Here is a 15053-nt window from a genome sequence, read left to right as displayed (position 1 = left end):
GGGAAGGGCTCTTCCCGCGGGCCGGGCAGCGCGGAGGAGCCAAGAAGTCCCCGCGGGCGGGACTCCTGCTTTGGGGCTCGGGGCACGGCCCTGCCCGCTCCGCGCAGGGACGGGTCCCCGGCTTCCCCCCGGGACCAGGCCCACCTCCCACGAGGGAGGCCGCCGCCGCGGACCCGGAGCCGCCCCTCGCCTCCCCTCTCCGCTCCGCTCCGCTCCGCTCCGGGGGGGGGGTCCCGGCCCCTCGGCGGGGCACGCGCTCCGCTCCGCTCCGCCCGCGCACCGGCACCACGCGCGGGGGCGCAGCCCCCCCCGCCCGGCTCCGCGCGCTCGGACGCAGGCGCGCGCGGGCGGCGCGGGGCGGGCCGGGTCACGTGCCGCGGCGGCGGAGGGAGGCGGAGGCGGAGCGGCGCCGGCCTGCGCTGGGTGTCCCGGGCGTCCCCGGGCCGCGCGCGACCCCCGCCCCGCGCCCGTCCGCCCCCGCCCCCGCGGGCCCCGCGCGCGCCCCCGCTCGCCGAGGCGGCCCCCGCCCTCCTGCGCGCGCTCGCGGCGCGGGCGCGGCGGCGGTGGCGGAGGCGGCGGCGGCAGCGGCGGCGCCACCGCGGCCGCCACCAGCGGCGGCGGCGCCAGGTGAGGGCGGGGCGGGCTCTCGGCGGGGCCTTCGCCGCCGCCCGCGGGGGCGCGGGGGCGCGGGGACCCGGCGGCGGCGGGCGTGACAGAGGCGGCGGGGCGGAAGCGGCGCCCCGGCGGTGTCAGGGCCGGCGGCGGCCCGGGCAGGGAGCAGGCCGGGCCCGCGGCGCGGTGCGGCGGGCGCGGGCCGCGGGCGGCGGGAAGGGGCGGCGGGGCCTGGCGGGGCGCGGAGCGGGGCGCGGGCCCGGCCCGCCGTCGGCGGAGCGGAGCGCCCCGCGGGGGCGGGCCGGGATGCCCAGGCCGCGGGGTGCCGGGGGCTGCCGGGCCCCGCGGGGCTCCTGGGCAGGAGCCTGTCAGCGTGCTGCGGGGGGCCGCGGCCTGGGGCCCCAGCGCCGGTGAACCCGCTCGGCCGCGGCCTGCAGCCCGCCCTGCCGCGCCGGGCCGGGGCCGCCCCCCCGGCCGGGGTGGCTGTTGGACCGGCCCCGTTCCTCCCGGCGCTCCGATCTCGGCCGTTCGCCGCGACCTGTTAAACCCTGAAAGCAGCCCTCGGCCGCGGCCCGAGACTAAGAGGCGGTCGCCCGGCTCTGCCACGCCGTGCCGAGGGCAGGCGTGTGTGTCCCGGGGGAGGACGGCGTTCCTGACCCGAGGTGGGAAGCAGCCAGGGTGCTGTCAGCCACAGGAGCTTCTTTTCGACTTAGGACGTTGTTTCTGATTCTGGTTTCTCAGCCCTGACCTCATGCGGGCGTTGACGTCTTTGTAAGATGTCAGCGAGGATGCGTTGATGTTTCTTTTGAACCCAAGCTTTCGTTTGAGTTCCTCGGTAACTCTTTAAAATAGTCAGAAAAAGGCTTCTTAACTTATTCCTTCGGTTTGATTTCTGCGTTTCTCTAAATTTCGTCTACTTTTAGAACATCTCAGAAAACTGGGGGTTCTGATTCCTTCAGGCTTCTTCTTCGGGGAATGGGAAGTAGAGAGCTTTCCTGTCGCTCACCTCGGCGTGGTTCTGAAAGCCGGCTGCAAATTGGAGCTTTGTCAGCTTTGTCTCTTCATAACCCCTCAGCTTCCGGACACAGACATTTGTGCTCGTTCCCCTAACTGAAAACTGTAGCAAAACCTTTCTCATTTGAATTTTATTAGAGGAAGGACAGTGCCTCTTGTTGGTATTTATAATTATTGTGCATTGTAGTCTCTCTGGCTGGTTCTGTAGCTAAAGAATCTTTCAGTATTTCCCGTATGAGAAAACAACCACAGAGAACAAATTTGGCGTTTGCAAAACAGGTCGCCAAGCGTAATAACCACAACTTTTGGATTTAGCAGCTCTTTTACGGTTATAGGAAGTGTTCCCAGCTTTTCTATGCATCTTGTGGAGAGAGAAACAAAGGTCTCAAGGCATGTATCCAGAATGGCCAGGTCGACGAGCCTCTGGACTCAACGCGCTACCTGCAGCAAGACATCAAGGTGTTTGCTAGAAATTCGTACGCTCTTCAAATATTCACTGGGCCTTGTGGCTTCCTTTGGAAGTTAACTGGCTTCACCTTGAAATTTTTCACAGTAATACTATATCCTGACCCTCCTGTGGAAAAAAACCAAAATCAGAACGGGGGAGGCTGCACACAGACCTGGTCTTCTGTTGAGAAAGAATCTTAATAATTTAAACCTACAGAAGGGTGTTCCGTTAGGCTTCGGATTTTGGCTGGAAAAACGCCCAGCAGCGCTCTCCAGCCGTTCTCTCTGGAAAGCCTGTTCTGCTATAGGACTTGGAGGGGGAGTTGTTTATAACAGGCTTCCAACTGATGCCATAATTTTACACTATTCTAGTAAAAAAATAGGTGCTTCCTTAAAATAGAAGACAACTGTATGTGGGGAAACCTGAGCAATCCAGGCCCTCCCGTGCATCTCTAGGCTGAGTGTTAGTGTTTTCATTTTTCAGTGGCTTAAATACTTGAAAATATGGGGGTGTAGAGGTAAATTCTGCTGAACGATCGTAATGCCGCTCTTTGTTCTGTTTAAGTATGATACTGTCAAAGATGGCATGCCTTTGTAGGAGATGTTAAATATTTCAAACTGATAACCGTTAAACAGATTTACAGTATATTTTTATTTTCTAATACGATTTTGATTGCTTTTGGATGGAAGCTGGAGTTACAACTGAGTTACACAGACATACTACATTTAATAGCTTTGCAGTGGCAAAGGGTTTGCTACTGAAGATACCAAAGAGTTAACGTGGCTCTAACAGTTTGATTGCATTGGGAATAGTGAAATTTTGTAGGTCACTGGTGTACCTCTGGAGGGCAGAAGGCGTGATGGTGGTGTCTGTTTCAAAATCATGTGGTCTCTGTTGAGAAATACAAACGCTGTGGCGTAGAGAGAATAGGAGTGAGCGGGACGCCTGTTAGCGTGTAGACCATTGAACAGCAAGACTTAACCCCGTGTACCGCAAAAACTGTGTTCAAGTGTAAACTTGTTCCTTAACGCTGGGCTAGAGCAGAAGTAATGGGAGAGAATGCATGGGGCTGGGAAAGTTAAGGGGCAGAAGTGGAAGGAGAAGTAACCCTAGATGAGACGGACCTGAGGCAGGGAAGATGCGTTGTCAAACTCCAGGTGAGGTATTTTCCATTTGTTAGCCAGACGACCAGCTCACCTTTGCTTTACTGAAGCCATGGATATTTTGTGTTTTTTTCTTGAAACTGTTAGGAAATCTGCTGTCCCCTCCAGAGCAGATTGCGGATGTTCTTCAGCAGGAACTACCTGTTGCAGATAACTGAGCATTTCAGCCACGTAGTCAGCGTGTTCCTTAGTTTGTATGCGTTGATAGCTGAAGGTTTGGCTCAAGATAGTGTATGAAACTCAGATTGTCCGGTGTCCTGGCTAATTAGAAGGAAGGAAAAAGCCTTTTCAGGGATGATGCTGGAGTTGAAAGTTCATCTAAACTTTGAATTACACAGAAGGACGGTAGTGGAAGTTTTCCAGAGGTCCAGGAGCCTGGGGATTTTTCTCAGTCCATTGGGCATTGGGAGTCATTTTCTGTTCAGTGTGTCTTCTGTCATTAGTTGATGCTATTAACAGTATCCTGCCTGCACTCTGAATAGCACATCAAAAATGGCTATTGTCATAATTAAAAATAGAAACAAGAAATGAATTCTGTCAGGTGTATATTGCGGCCTTGAGGTTGTGTTGCAGTAAACCACCCTTCTTTACGTATTTGGGAAGAAAGAAAGGCGACCAGTGCGTGTCACAGTGTAGCTGGTTTGGGAGCTGGGGTGAAGGAGGGAGGCGTGCAGGGGACTCCACAGCTCGTGAGAGCCATCATCTTTTTGGAACTGAGAGGACAGTTGCCGCCTCCTCCAGCTTGAATGAGTAGTCTTGAAGCATAGCCCTACACAGGGGTTTGGATCAGATTTGTATGAAAATTGAAAAGTACGGGAGATGAATGATGCCTTGCCTAAATTAATTTGTCTTCATGTAAACCAATAATTTGGGACAGGAAGTTGCTCATACTGAGTTGCATATGGGGGAGCCTGAGCATTAGGTTTCATGTATGAAAGCGAATGATCTAGTTATTCCCACCAAAAGATGCACGCTATTAAATTTTCCAAGTCCTATGCCTATCTTTTTAATGTTATAATTTTTATTCTTTTAAAAATCAAATGACCTACCAAGACTGCGCAGCTGGTATGAAATTGCGTTTCTCATCGTGGTTTCTAGCTAGTACTTGCAGAGACTGAACTAGGTGTAAGACTGTTGTGCATACGTGTGGGCAGGCACGCTCTCACAAGCCTCCCTCCTTGCTGGATGGTACAAGGAAAATGTGAGGAGTTGTTTCTGCCTTGCTTCCTGATAAATTGGAAGTTTTGGTGTCTGTAGTAACATCGTTTTTCCCAGCAGTGAGTGGAGAGCCTGTGAGAGATGAGATACAAGGCTCGTATTGGCAATTCTGATGGGTCTCTTTCCCAGAGCAGTCGAGGAGATGGCAGTTGCAGTCTTGGGACTATGGCTGCAGGAGCTGAACCTCCCAAGGCAAAAACGTTAGCAGGTGGTTTTTAGTGAGGCTCAGTTAGGAATAATACTGGAGAAGAAATAGTGCCTCATCTTTTGGTTGCAGCATGGGAAGGTGCTCCTTCTAAGGGTTTTTTGGAGTGCTCTTCCCCTCCCTGCAAGAATGCATTGCTGCCTAGTTCTGTTGCGTCCTAGTTTTACCAGAAGGTGCAAAGCTGACCAGTGATTACGTGGTTCTTAATAGCAGTAGCGGCAATAAATAACACTTCAGAAATTTGATTCTTCCGAAAGCCCAGAGCAGCACAAAATAAGCTGCAATTTTTTATACTCTCAGGAAACTCTCAGAACGATCTGGATTTTAACAAAAGCTATACCTACTTCTGTTATATGAAGATTAGGGGTTTTTTTTGGTCACGGAAAACAGTCTCCTTTATTATTGAGTTCCTCATATCAAAGGAATTATTTTAAGCTGTTTGTTTTAGCTTAAATCTTTTATTCATGCTTTATAACATTTCAGAATTTTAAAAACTTTAGTGAAATTTCCTAGACTTTTATTACACGTAAGAAGAAAGAATATTGCAATAAACAAGAGGTACAGTTTTCAGTCAAACCTTAGTTCAGGACTGGTAATCACAAGAACACCTGGACTGGTTATAACGGCATTTGTGAAGCTCAGTGAGAATTTGGTGGTAAAGGAGTACCTGTGGGGCATGTCAGCCCAGAAAGGTTTGGCAGCAGTTAAATTCAACTTTAAATAAAAAGCTTGTCGCAACACAAGCAATGAATAGATTGCTACTTGAAAAGTTTTCTTGTAGCCTTTGGAAAGCAAGATAAAATACAGTTTCTTGTCAAGATGCATGAGATTTTAATAGCGTCTCATTTTACTTGTTTGCTGATTGCATTGATGGATCGTTGTGAAAAGTTACATACTGCAAAGCTCTGTCATAGTATTCATCTGTTACAGGCTATGGTGTATTTCTTCCAAATGGAAATATCCTTAATGTGAAATTAATAATTGAACTAATGGGAACTGGTTGATCAAGTATTACACTGTGTAGACTACAGCTTCCAAGAAAATTGCTGATTCCGAGCGAACTTGTGACTTAGGAAGAAGACTGGCGGCCTTCTTGTGTTCGTATCTCAGCTGCCAAAAGTGGGAATTTCTATGTGGTTAACTTAGCTGCAGTTGAAACTCGTTCTGGAGTTATCATCTTGCTTTTTAACACAATCCTGATGATATTGTCAGTCAAATTCTGTTGAAATAAAAATTAATGGCTCAGTTTAGACGTGTCCATTGCAGCTTGGCATGAGTTGTGGGGTTTCAACAAACTTTATGAAAGTTTAACAAACCAATGTTCCGCTAAAGCTGCTGCCAAAATACATCAGGGTATCACTGCAAAAGGTCATATGCGTTATAACAAGCTGTAACTTTCTCCTTGTCGGAAACACTTGGTTTTAGGTGTTTTATGCGTGAGGGCTATGGGAGTGCAGCAGAACAGTATGAAGAGTGGTGAGTAGTTCTGTATCAGGATGAGTGAATGAAGCCTGCCTTCCTGTAGACTTACTTGTTTTGTTTTCTTGACATTTGGGAGAGCATAAGCTCTAAACAAAACTCTTTCTGTAGATGGAACGCTTCACAGGGATGTTTTTATGGATTCCTTGGTGTCTGCTAAGGTATGCGTTCAGTCTCGAGGCATTTCCAAGGTCTCTATCAGATAACTTACTGTAATGAAAGTTGGAGTTAATGAACCAATGTTGGTGAGTTATTTTCCTTAACCAAATTCGGCGTTGTCTCGTGTACAATGGGAATGGAGACAGCAGCAGTTAATTGTTCTTCTTCCCATAGCCCGGGCTGACCATCCTCAGTTTCTTCCTGGAGCTTGCCAGGGCAGCCCGTCTTTCCCAGTCCTCTCTGGAGCAGTTGGGTGCCCGCAGACCATCTCATACCCTCCACCCGTGGTGAGGGAGGGTCACCCTTCCCCTCGGAAGGGAGAATTGAAGGAACAGAAAGCCCCTGGGTTCCTTGCACCAAGCAGTTCAGATGATTTTCCCTCCAGTTCACCACCTTCAGCCAAATGTCGACTCTTACCCCTGTCTTGCCAAGGCACGGACAGTTTGAATGGGGGCTCACTTCTGTCAGCTTTGAGGCCTCTTTAAAAACAGCTTTTACTGGGCAAGTAAGGACTGTCCTTTCACATGAACTCTTAGCACGGCTTTGGAGATAACCAGCCAGTTTGTTACATGATTCAATTTTAGGCTGTCTAAAATAGTCTGTGGAACATCCTTTTGTAAAAAGGGTGAAGGAATAGAACTAATGCAGTATCTGCTATAGAATGTGGAAAGCTTTTGTAGCTTTGGCTTACACTTAATAAATTATATTAAAATTTCATATTTCAGATTCTGGTTTTGCTTGTCAGCTTGGTGTCCGCTCATGGTATTTAGGCAGGTTTGCAACGGCTGGAAACAGCTAAGTTACTGCTTATAATTTGGCCACTCAGGTCTTCTACTTGGTACTGTACCGCTTCTTGAATTACAATGCTTATTTAAAAATACAAGAAGATACCAGAGGCTGAAAAGTGTTACATGACTATTAAAAGTGCTACAAAGCATATATGATCTGATTTAATGTGAATACTCTTTCCTTCCCTTCGAGTTGCTGGGCTGGCAGAAGTGCAAAGGCTGTGGCACAATACTAAGGCTTCTAAAGCGATTTTACTTTGTCGTCTAGATAGAAGATAGCAAATTTCCACTTTGTCTTTCTGAGTCTTCTTCCCTCTTCTGCTTCCCCAGCTTGTTTTTGGGTAGTTCCCTTCCCCACTGATGAGCAGTATGGCACGTAAGCAGAGAATTTGCTTGAAAAACACAACTGGGATGTTAATATAAATCATCTTGATTTGAGGGGTGGTGTTTTGTTTTTGCTGAAGCCATTAGCTTTACTGCTGCGTTTTCATTACCCTGAGAGGTTTGAGTGCAACTTGATGAGACCGTGAACAGGAGCAGGTTCTGGGGATGGATTCACCTCGCTTTGTTGGCCACCTGCAATAAAAATGTCTGTCTGAGGTGGTCATGTGGGCTCGTAACGTGTTTCTGGAATGAGCTTAACCTGAGCCGCTTTAGGCGCCTGCTGAGGATGAGCTGAAGTGCATCCTAGTTGTGCCAGTTTCTCTTTTCTGAAGATAAATTTGGTCTAGAAGAGTTTATCTTAAGACTTATATAAATACATTATTCTAGATCAAACTCACCTTGCTTAGAAGAATAAAATGTTATTTCCAGCCAAAGGGAGTATTCAGTTTTTTGCCTATAATGAAAGGTTGATTTTTCCAGATCCTCAGTTTTTGCTGAATATAGTAACACGTGCTTTTTACATTACTAAGGAGAGAGTTGGATTTGGTGCAAAAGTTGTGTATTAAAAATCAATGTATTCACTGTTACAGTCAGCAATTTTGTTATTTTGCATTGTTGTCTGATGAAACATGATGGTTTTCTTTCAGGATTACATTTTTGGGAGTTGCTGTTTAACCATGTTTGCCAGTCCGGAATTACCTGAAGACCTGTTGCATGCCACAAAATACTGAAGTTTTGGTAGGTAAAATAAGCATATGATGCATTTGAATATCTCTTGTTCTTATATATTCTCCTCCTAACTGTCCAATAGGTCCTCGCCTCTAATATTTGTGTGTGTTTGAAGGGCTGGGCTGTCTCCAGAGCTGACTTTTCAGTCTGCCATAGAGGGTTATGGGCATTTGCCATCAGGTTTGTAGCTGTTCTCAGACCTTCCTCCCAAAGAGGACAGTTGAGACACTTTTGTGGTGTTATCCCTCTTTAATGCCAAAGTTTGAAGTTCCAAATTACTGGAACTGCCCCTAGCTAAGTTGTTTCAGAGGAGATTTTACTGCGTGTTTAAGTTTATCTTTAGGTATTCTTCCGTATTATAACAGTGATTCGTAGCCTTACTTAATCTTGTGTAACAATATGACACTTGTCTAGAATTAGTTTAAAACTCTTTTTTGTGTACTTTTGCCAAAAACAATTACGTCATTTTAATCTTTGTATCATAGAATGGTGGTGTGTGTATAGAGTTTTATTCATTGGTCAGATTTAACGAGTTCCAAGATCGTTATGCTAGGAAACAAAACGGTTGAAACAGTTGTAGGAGGATAATACACTGTTAACAAATTTGCAATAAAAACAGTGTTATGATCAGTGTTTCTGGGTTTTATAGGTGGCACGGTTTAAAAGTATGCCTGTGTGGGTGCATGTGTGTACATGTTATGTATTAAAAGAAAGCCATCTTCTCAACAGTATTCTGGCAATGCTGAACCTCCACTGTCCCCCTCCTGAAAAACTTTATAAATACCTTGACATGTTTTCTCACTGGCACCTAAACCAAAGGAAACAAGAAAACTTTCAAGTGTATTATTCAAGACATGCTTTTTTTCTGATTTCCTTTTTTTTTTTTTCCCCCCCCCCATATTAAGTTGCTTGAAAACCATTTTTCAATGAAGGCGGAAGCAAGGAGGGTTCTGTATCCTTCGGAAATCACGTTGCTGCTGCTATCAAAGACTTTTTCTCCTCAATCTCAGTTCTGGATTCCCCAAAGGACTTGATTGTAGTCTCATTTCTGGACTGATTTTTCTTCCTCTTCCCTGACGCAGCTTTAAATAATGGTCAGTGTGAGGATGAGGACCCTGCTCAGTGCTAACTTCTGCCATCTGCTAGTGAAGGACATCAGTCTATCCTTCCTTCTGCTCTCACCCTTTCCAATCTTTTGTGTAATTTGGAAGAGTACTTTTTCAGGTGTAGAGCAGGATTTTAGTATTTTTTATTTAATTGGGCTCCGTGCATATTTGTTTTGAGAGGGTGCATGTTCTGGTGTGACATCAGTTGTGAAGGTGTTTATTCCAAGTTCCAGAAATGTGTAAACAGCCTGTAAATCAGTGGACTGTGTCGCAGAAGACCTCGGACAAGTTATTAGACAAAGCCTTGTTTTGGTTTACTCACTTTGTGTAGTTAGAAGAGAGCAACACAAGAGGTTTCAAGTTCTGTTTAAGAAACAAATTGACATAACCTTAAGTTTGGATCAGTTGAGCAGATCTTGGGATGAGGATACCTAGATACCAGGTTTTGGGGTTTTTTTCTTTGTTTTTTTTAACCCCAGAGACCAGCCCTTCCATCTGGCAGTGCTGGCACTGCAGGGCCTGCTGGCTTTCCAGTGTTCAGCTGCTCCCCAGTTAGTGACAACTGGCTGTTTCAGATTTTGCTCTAATCCCATCTCTCCCAGGGACTGGACAGGATTTTCTAAGTGTTGCCCAGTCACACGGCACTGGGTTTGTCGTGCAGGCTTCCTTTTACTATCAGGGCTGGTGGGGGGGGAACGACACATGGCATGACAAACTGCCTTCTGGGTTCCCCATGGCATGCAGTGGGACCCAGCTGTCCGTCAGCCCAGATCTAGACCATGGCATGGCTGTATCCTACATGAATTCTTCCTTTGGAGAGTCTGTCGTGCACATTTTAGTCGGTCAATTGTTTTATCCATATGCTAAGTGTACCCGGGAGCCCCAGCCTCCAGCAGCCCGGGGTATGCCTCATTTCCTTCAGTTTGGACACTCTGGTCTTCATGGGCTGTCACCTGCCACCCCCTACCCCCACACGGTACTGCAGGTGCCTTTTGGTTATTAGTCCGTTATCTGGCTATTTATTCCTGCCTCTCTTACTTCAGTTAGATATTTTTAATAATTAGACGATACTGAATAAGACCAACTTTATAATAAACAGGCATAACACTTTTTATGCTGCTGTAGGCCATCCCAGGCCAGGTTCATGGGTAGATGGTTGCCACGTGGTAGCACTGGACTTGCTCTGAGTTTCCAGAAACAATTGTGTAATGGGAAATAATAAATTGGAAACTCTAAAACAACAGGGTGCAGGGGCAGGAAGGAGGCCATTCGTGGTCTTTGAACGGAGGATGATATTTGGAGACCTTTTTGTGCTGCCACGTGAGCATGGATGCTCCAGTTCATGAAATGTGCTGCGGTTATGCAGATCAATTCAGGTATGGTTCTTACTCATCGGAAGTACTCTATAGGCCACTGGGAGTTCGTCTAGGTTACAGGAAGTGTTGAATGACCAGTTTTACCTGTGTGTGCTTATGCTAAAGGCTTTTTGTGTTTATGTGGAAGAGCGGTGAGCAAAGGTACACGCTAATTATGGTCACGTGCTGGCTTGTGATTTATGGAAGTCAACCCTATAACCAGGAGATTACAGAATTTGTTAGGACGAGGGATGCAGCTGGGATTCATTTGGTTTGAGATGGACGGCGTGCTGTGCTCTGCCTGAAGAGGAAGATTTCGCAAATCATTACTTCCTCCTGTCACACTTGAGATAAATTATACCTGAATATAGGAACGGACTAAACTGCATGCGTTTGAGAGGGAGAGAGATGGATATAGCAGAGATCCTTGAGGAGCGTAATGTGGAAAAAAAATGCGGAGGGAGCTGTAGCTACGTGTCTTATCCAGAAAGTAAAATTTAAAGCTCAATCTTGGGGTTTTTTTCTTTTTTCTTAACTCAAGCTTTCCTTGCAGCCCTATGATTTTCTGAGTCAAATGAAACAAGGCCTATGGTCCTTCGGAATGTAGCAAACTGTATTTTAATAGTGTTCGTGAAGGGCCATAATGTCAACAAATCCTGTCAGATTTTGGCACATTGAGGCGAGGTCGGTGGAATCTGCTCTAAGCTGCAGCATTTTCATGAAGTCTTTAAAGCCATGTTTTAAGCAGTCTGGGAGTCTTCTGCTCTTTCACAGAGAAGATGGATGCTTCAGACACTTCCATTAAAAAAAAAAGATTTGAAATGTTTGTGTTCTTACAGAGGAATTTGTATTTCTTTGGTGTCAGGGATTGTCAGAAGTACTCATGTTTCTTGCTGCAGGTGGAACTCCCTATCCCCCCCAAGTAATTGTGCTTTTTCAACACATAAAAGCCTGTACATTGAGCTGAGATTTCTCTCCCTGAAAAACTTACTCAAGATTTTCAGATAAATAATTTTTAATGTAATTTTCTTCAAAATATAGTGCTTATATTTCACAGGATGCTTGCCTCATTCAGTGCACAGAATGACTGTGCTTGGTCATTAAAAAGATTATTTGTGTAGGACTCCCAGCTCCTTTCTTCCTGAACTCAGTGTATGTGTAATGAATGATGTAGGAATGCAGAAGGAGAAGGAATTCTCTCCTGGTTGGTGTAAAGCCAGGCCTGGTAAGGAAGTTCCCTATCCAAGAAATTATGTGTGAAAATCAATTAAAGCAGCTTTTCACAGATGCTTATTAATTGTCATTCTCATTTTCTGGCACCTGACGTGAAACTGAGTAGTTTAACTTAATGGAGATGTCAAACACTCAGACCTGTAATTTAGATGCAGAGCTGAGCAGCAAGGAGTTGGGGGGGGGGGGGGAGAAGATTCAATTGTCTCCATGTTCACGTGGTAATGAATTTTAAAAATTTTTGTCTCTATTCCCCATCTTTAAAATTTCCATGGTAATACTAAGTCACTTATGAAAGCACTATGGAAATAGATCAGTGACTGTGAAACATTTTTACTTACTTTCTGTTGCAGGACTGCAGAAGAGCTTGTGAGACAAATTAGCATTGTTTTTAATCCAAGATTTGAATCGTGTTTGAGAATGAAGGCCTGGTGCTGCAGTATAAAGAGAGTAACTATATGTAAAATAGGTGATTATTTATTAATGCCATTTAGCCTGCCTAGTGTGGTGCAAGGGAGGAAAAAAAAATGTATTTTGTAAAATCGCAGTAAGTGTGTGCGTAGAGACCTGACCAAAAGCTGAGGGTATTTTGTGACTTCCGAGTCCTTGTTTTTTCATTTGTAATATTGTCCCTTCAGCAACATTATGCAAGTGTGCAAACAACGTAGTACTGAATCTAAGCTTGTCTAACATAGTTATTTTTTTTATTAAAAAAGACTGTTTTCTGGACAGTATCTGTAGCTAGCTCACCTTTAATCTGAGTTGTGGTTTTAATTTGTGTTGGGAACTTGAACCTCTGCCAAAAACCCAGTCTGTATCCTATTCAAGGGTATGTCATCCCGAACTCAATGTTTTGGGTAGGTTGTGCTGAATACTGACAGCTTTGGAGTTATGAAGTCTTGACAGTCCTGGCTGTTGAATTGATTTGTTTTTGACAGCAGCGGTCAGGAACAGGTCCCTTTTTCGGTTTTGACATCAGCTTTGGCTGCTGGTGTACATGGTTTTAATCTTTCAGCAATACTTGCAAAGCGTTGAGTGTGAGAATAGAGGTCTCGCCTGGAGGAGTTAGTGCTCTAGCCCTTGTAACAGCTTGTGTTAGAGTGGAAAAATATGTATCTTAACTAAACATTGGATGTTCACCGTAGATGCAGGGATAACTTTTATCGTAGGTTGTACTTCTGTACACATAACAGCTTAGATTACTATCATGATGTCAAGTAAAATTTACTGCAAAGTCTAGACATTTTATACAGTAAAAAAGATCAGGGGTGTGACTTGATTTACTGAATTCATTCTTATCCAAGCTCAGTAGGGGCATGGGGGGAATTGTGGGCTAGAACAGGGGGAGCAGATTTCAGGTTGTGAAATCTGCATAAGCAGCTGAAAACACCTACATCTGTGCAGACTTTTAGAAAGAAGGCATAGTATGCCTGAGATTTCCCTGGATGTGAGCAAAATATTTGTCAAACGCTGAATTTCTCCTGGTGAAAATGTGCTATGGCTTTGCTACTGCTTTGCTGGACAAAGGAGTGCCTGTTGCATCGCAACCCCAATTTGGTGGGTTTTTCCTGTCTTTCTATAATTAAAGTATTGCTGTGAGTCTTAACAATTTCCTGGCAATCAGGCACTGCAGAATTGGTACTGGGTGCTTGCTTGTTCTCTGTATGATACGGAAATTAATGTAATTGATTTTCTTCTTGTTTTTTTTTTTCCCCTCTACCTTCCTTTCTACCTGACTGTCATTTAGGTCAACTGGAATACTTCTCAAGTCAGGTGCAGCAGGATTCTGTCAGGAAACCACTTCTGTTTGTTCTAGTGGACGAACAGCTTGGATACTGCAATGGCCACCGTTTTCAAAGTCGCACAGTTTGTCTCGCAGACCCTACCATTGGGTCACCTGGTAGGTTTTTCTGTCAGTGATCCTATGTGCCATTGAAAGCGGTTGTTAATGTCTTTACCACTTATTATTATACTTATTATAATTCTTTTTTTCCCTTCCAAGCATCATCTTAACGTCTGACAGGCTCCCATTGTTGGAAACAATGGTTTTGGATGATCTACCTAACTTAAAAGATACATATGCCTCCTTGTACTCCTCAGCCATGGAAGTCTTAGAGGTGGATTTTGATTCAGGACTGGAGGAAGATGAACTGAAGCAGGAGGCTGCTCCTGAGGATTCCACGATCTTTGTAGCTTTTAAAGGAAACATAGGTGACAGAGACTTTGAGCAGAAACTAGATGTCATATTGGAGAATGTGCCTGGCCTTTTACACATGGGTAATGTACCTTATTGTTGTTTTTCAACTGTCCTTAAAATATTTATTTATGTAGTCAGGGTGCTTGTACAAATGAATAGATTAGATTGTTTTCCAGTTAGTTTGTAGTAAGATTTGTTGGGGTTATTCTTAGTGAATTTGGGAGCTGTTCTTTTTGGAGACACAGAGTACAAGTTCCTGCAGTTGTTCTATCGTTTAAAACTGATTTCATTAGTGAGTTCATTTATTCCTATTCAGTTCCCATGTTTTACTTGATTTTTTTTCTCTTTCATTTCCCTCCATTACACATTGCTGTGTTATATGAAAGTGAAACCAGGCTTAGCTACACAGGAGATGTTTTTTACTACCAAAACCATCCAATTTAAACCACTGCAGTTCATCTGAGAATAGGTTCACTTTTGAGTAACTGTGTCAGTCAAGACATTATTGCCCCTTTGTTGTTACATTGACCTACACTATGTGATTTTTTTTTTTTTTTTTACTTTTTTCCTCCTGATGGGGGACGTGGAGTGCTCTCACGTACCCCTGTTGCCCACTGAGGTGTGGGGACAGCTATGTGGCTAGTGAGTGATAACAGGCTTTTGGGACAATAACATCTTTTACCAGCACATCTAGAACTGGAAAAAGACATCTGTCCACTGTCGGAGCATCTTTGCAACGGGTCTTATGATGATTACTTAGAGCTGCTCGGTTATGTAGTCTTGCTTGGACAAGTACAATCTTTCTTAATAGAAGGCCCTCCCTTGGTAAGGGTGCAGCGTTGTGATGGTTTGGGTCAGTGTGCTGGGATCAAGGACATGCTCCCTCCCCACCGCCAGTTTCCCCAGCAGTGCCCCTCATCTGATATTACTGGAACGGTCAGGTTAACGGCTTAATTTCTTGCCATT

General features: G+C 45.3%; 1 protein-coding gene across 7 annotated transcripts in view; it reads left to right on the top strand.

Moving 5' to 3' along the window:
* Positions 1 to 423: 423 nt before the first annotated feature.
* NCOA6 (nuclear receptor coactivator 6) overlaps positions 424 to 15053 on the top strand; it is a 47977-nt gene continuing 33347 nt past the window's right edge. For 3 of the 7 annotated variants that reach the window (XM_075517442.1, XM_075517437.1, XM_075517443.1), the window contains exons 1-4: positions 425 to 627; positions 8118 to 8208; positions 13638 to 13790; positions 13893 to 14167. In XM_075517442.1, the coding sequence (XP_075373557.1) occupies positions 13933 to 14167 (235 nt within the window). In that variant the 5' untranslated portion in view covers positions 425 to 627; positions 8118 to 8208; positions 13638 to 13790; positions 13893 to 13932. Of the gene's footprint in view, positions 628 to 1119; positions 1275 to 8117; positions 8209 to 12243; positions 12360 to 13637; positions 13791 to 13892; positions 14168 to 15053 lie in introns of those variants that run through there. The other 4 variants (XM_075517439.1, XM_075517441.1, XM_075517440.1 and 1 more) reach the window with 4 other exon arrangements.

The sequence above is a fragment of the Mycteria americana genome, chromosome 14 (assembly GCF_035582795.1).
Source record: "Mycteria americana isolate JAX WOST 10 ecotype Jacksonville Zoo and Gardens chromosome 14, USCA_MyAme_1.0, whole genome shotgun sequence".
In the NCBI taxonomy this organism is placed as follows: domain Eukaryota; kingdom Metazoa; phylum Chordata; class Aves; order Ciconiiformes; family Ciconiidae; genus Mycteria; species Mycteria americana.
Note: the sequence above shows the minus strand (reverse complement) of the source record. Positions and strands in the feature narration are given on the sequence as shown.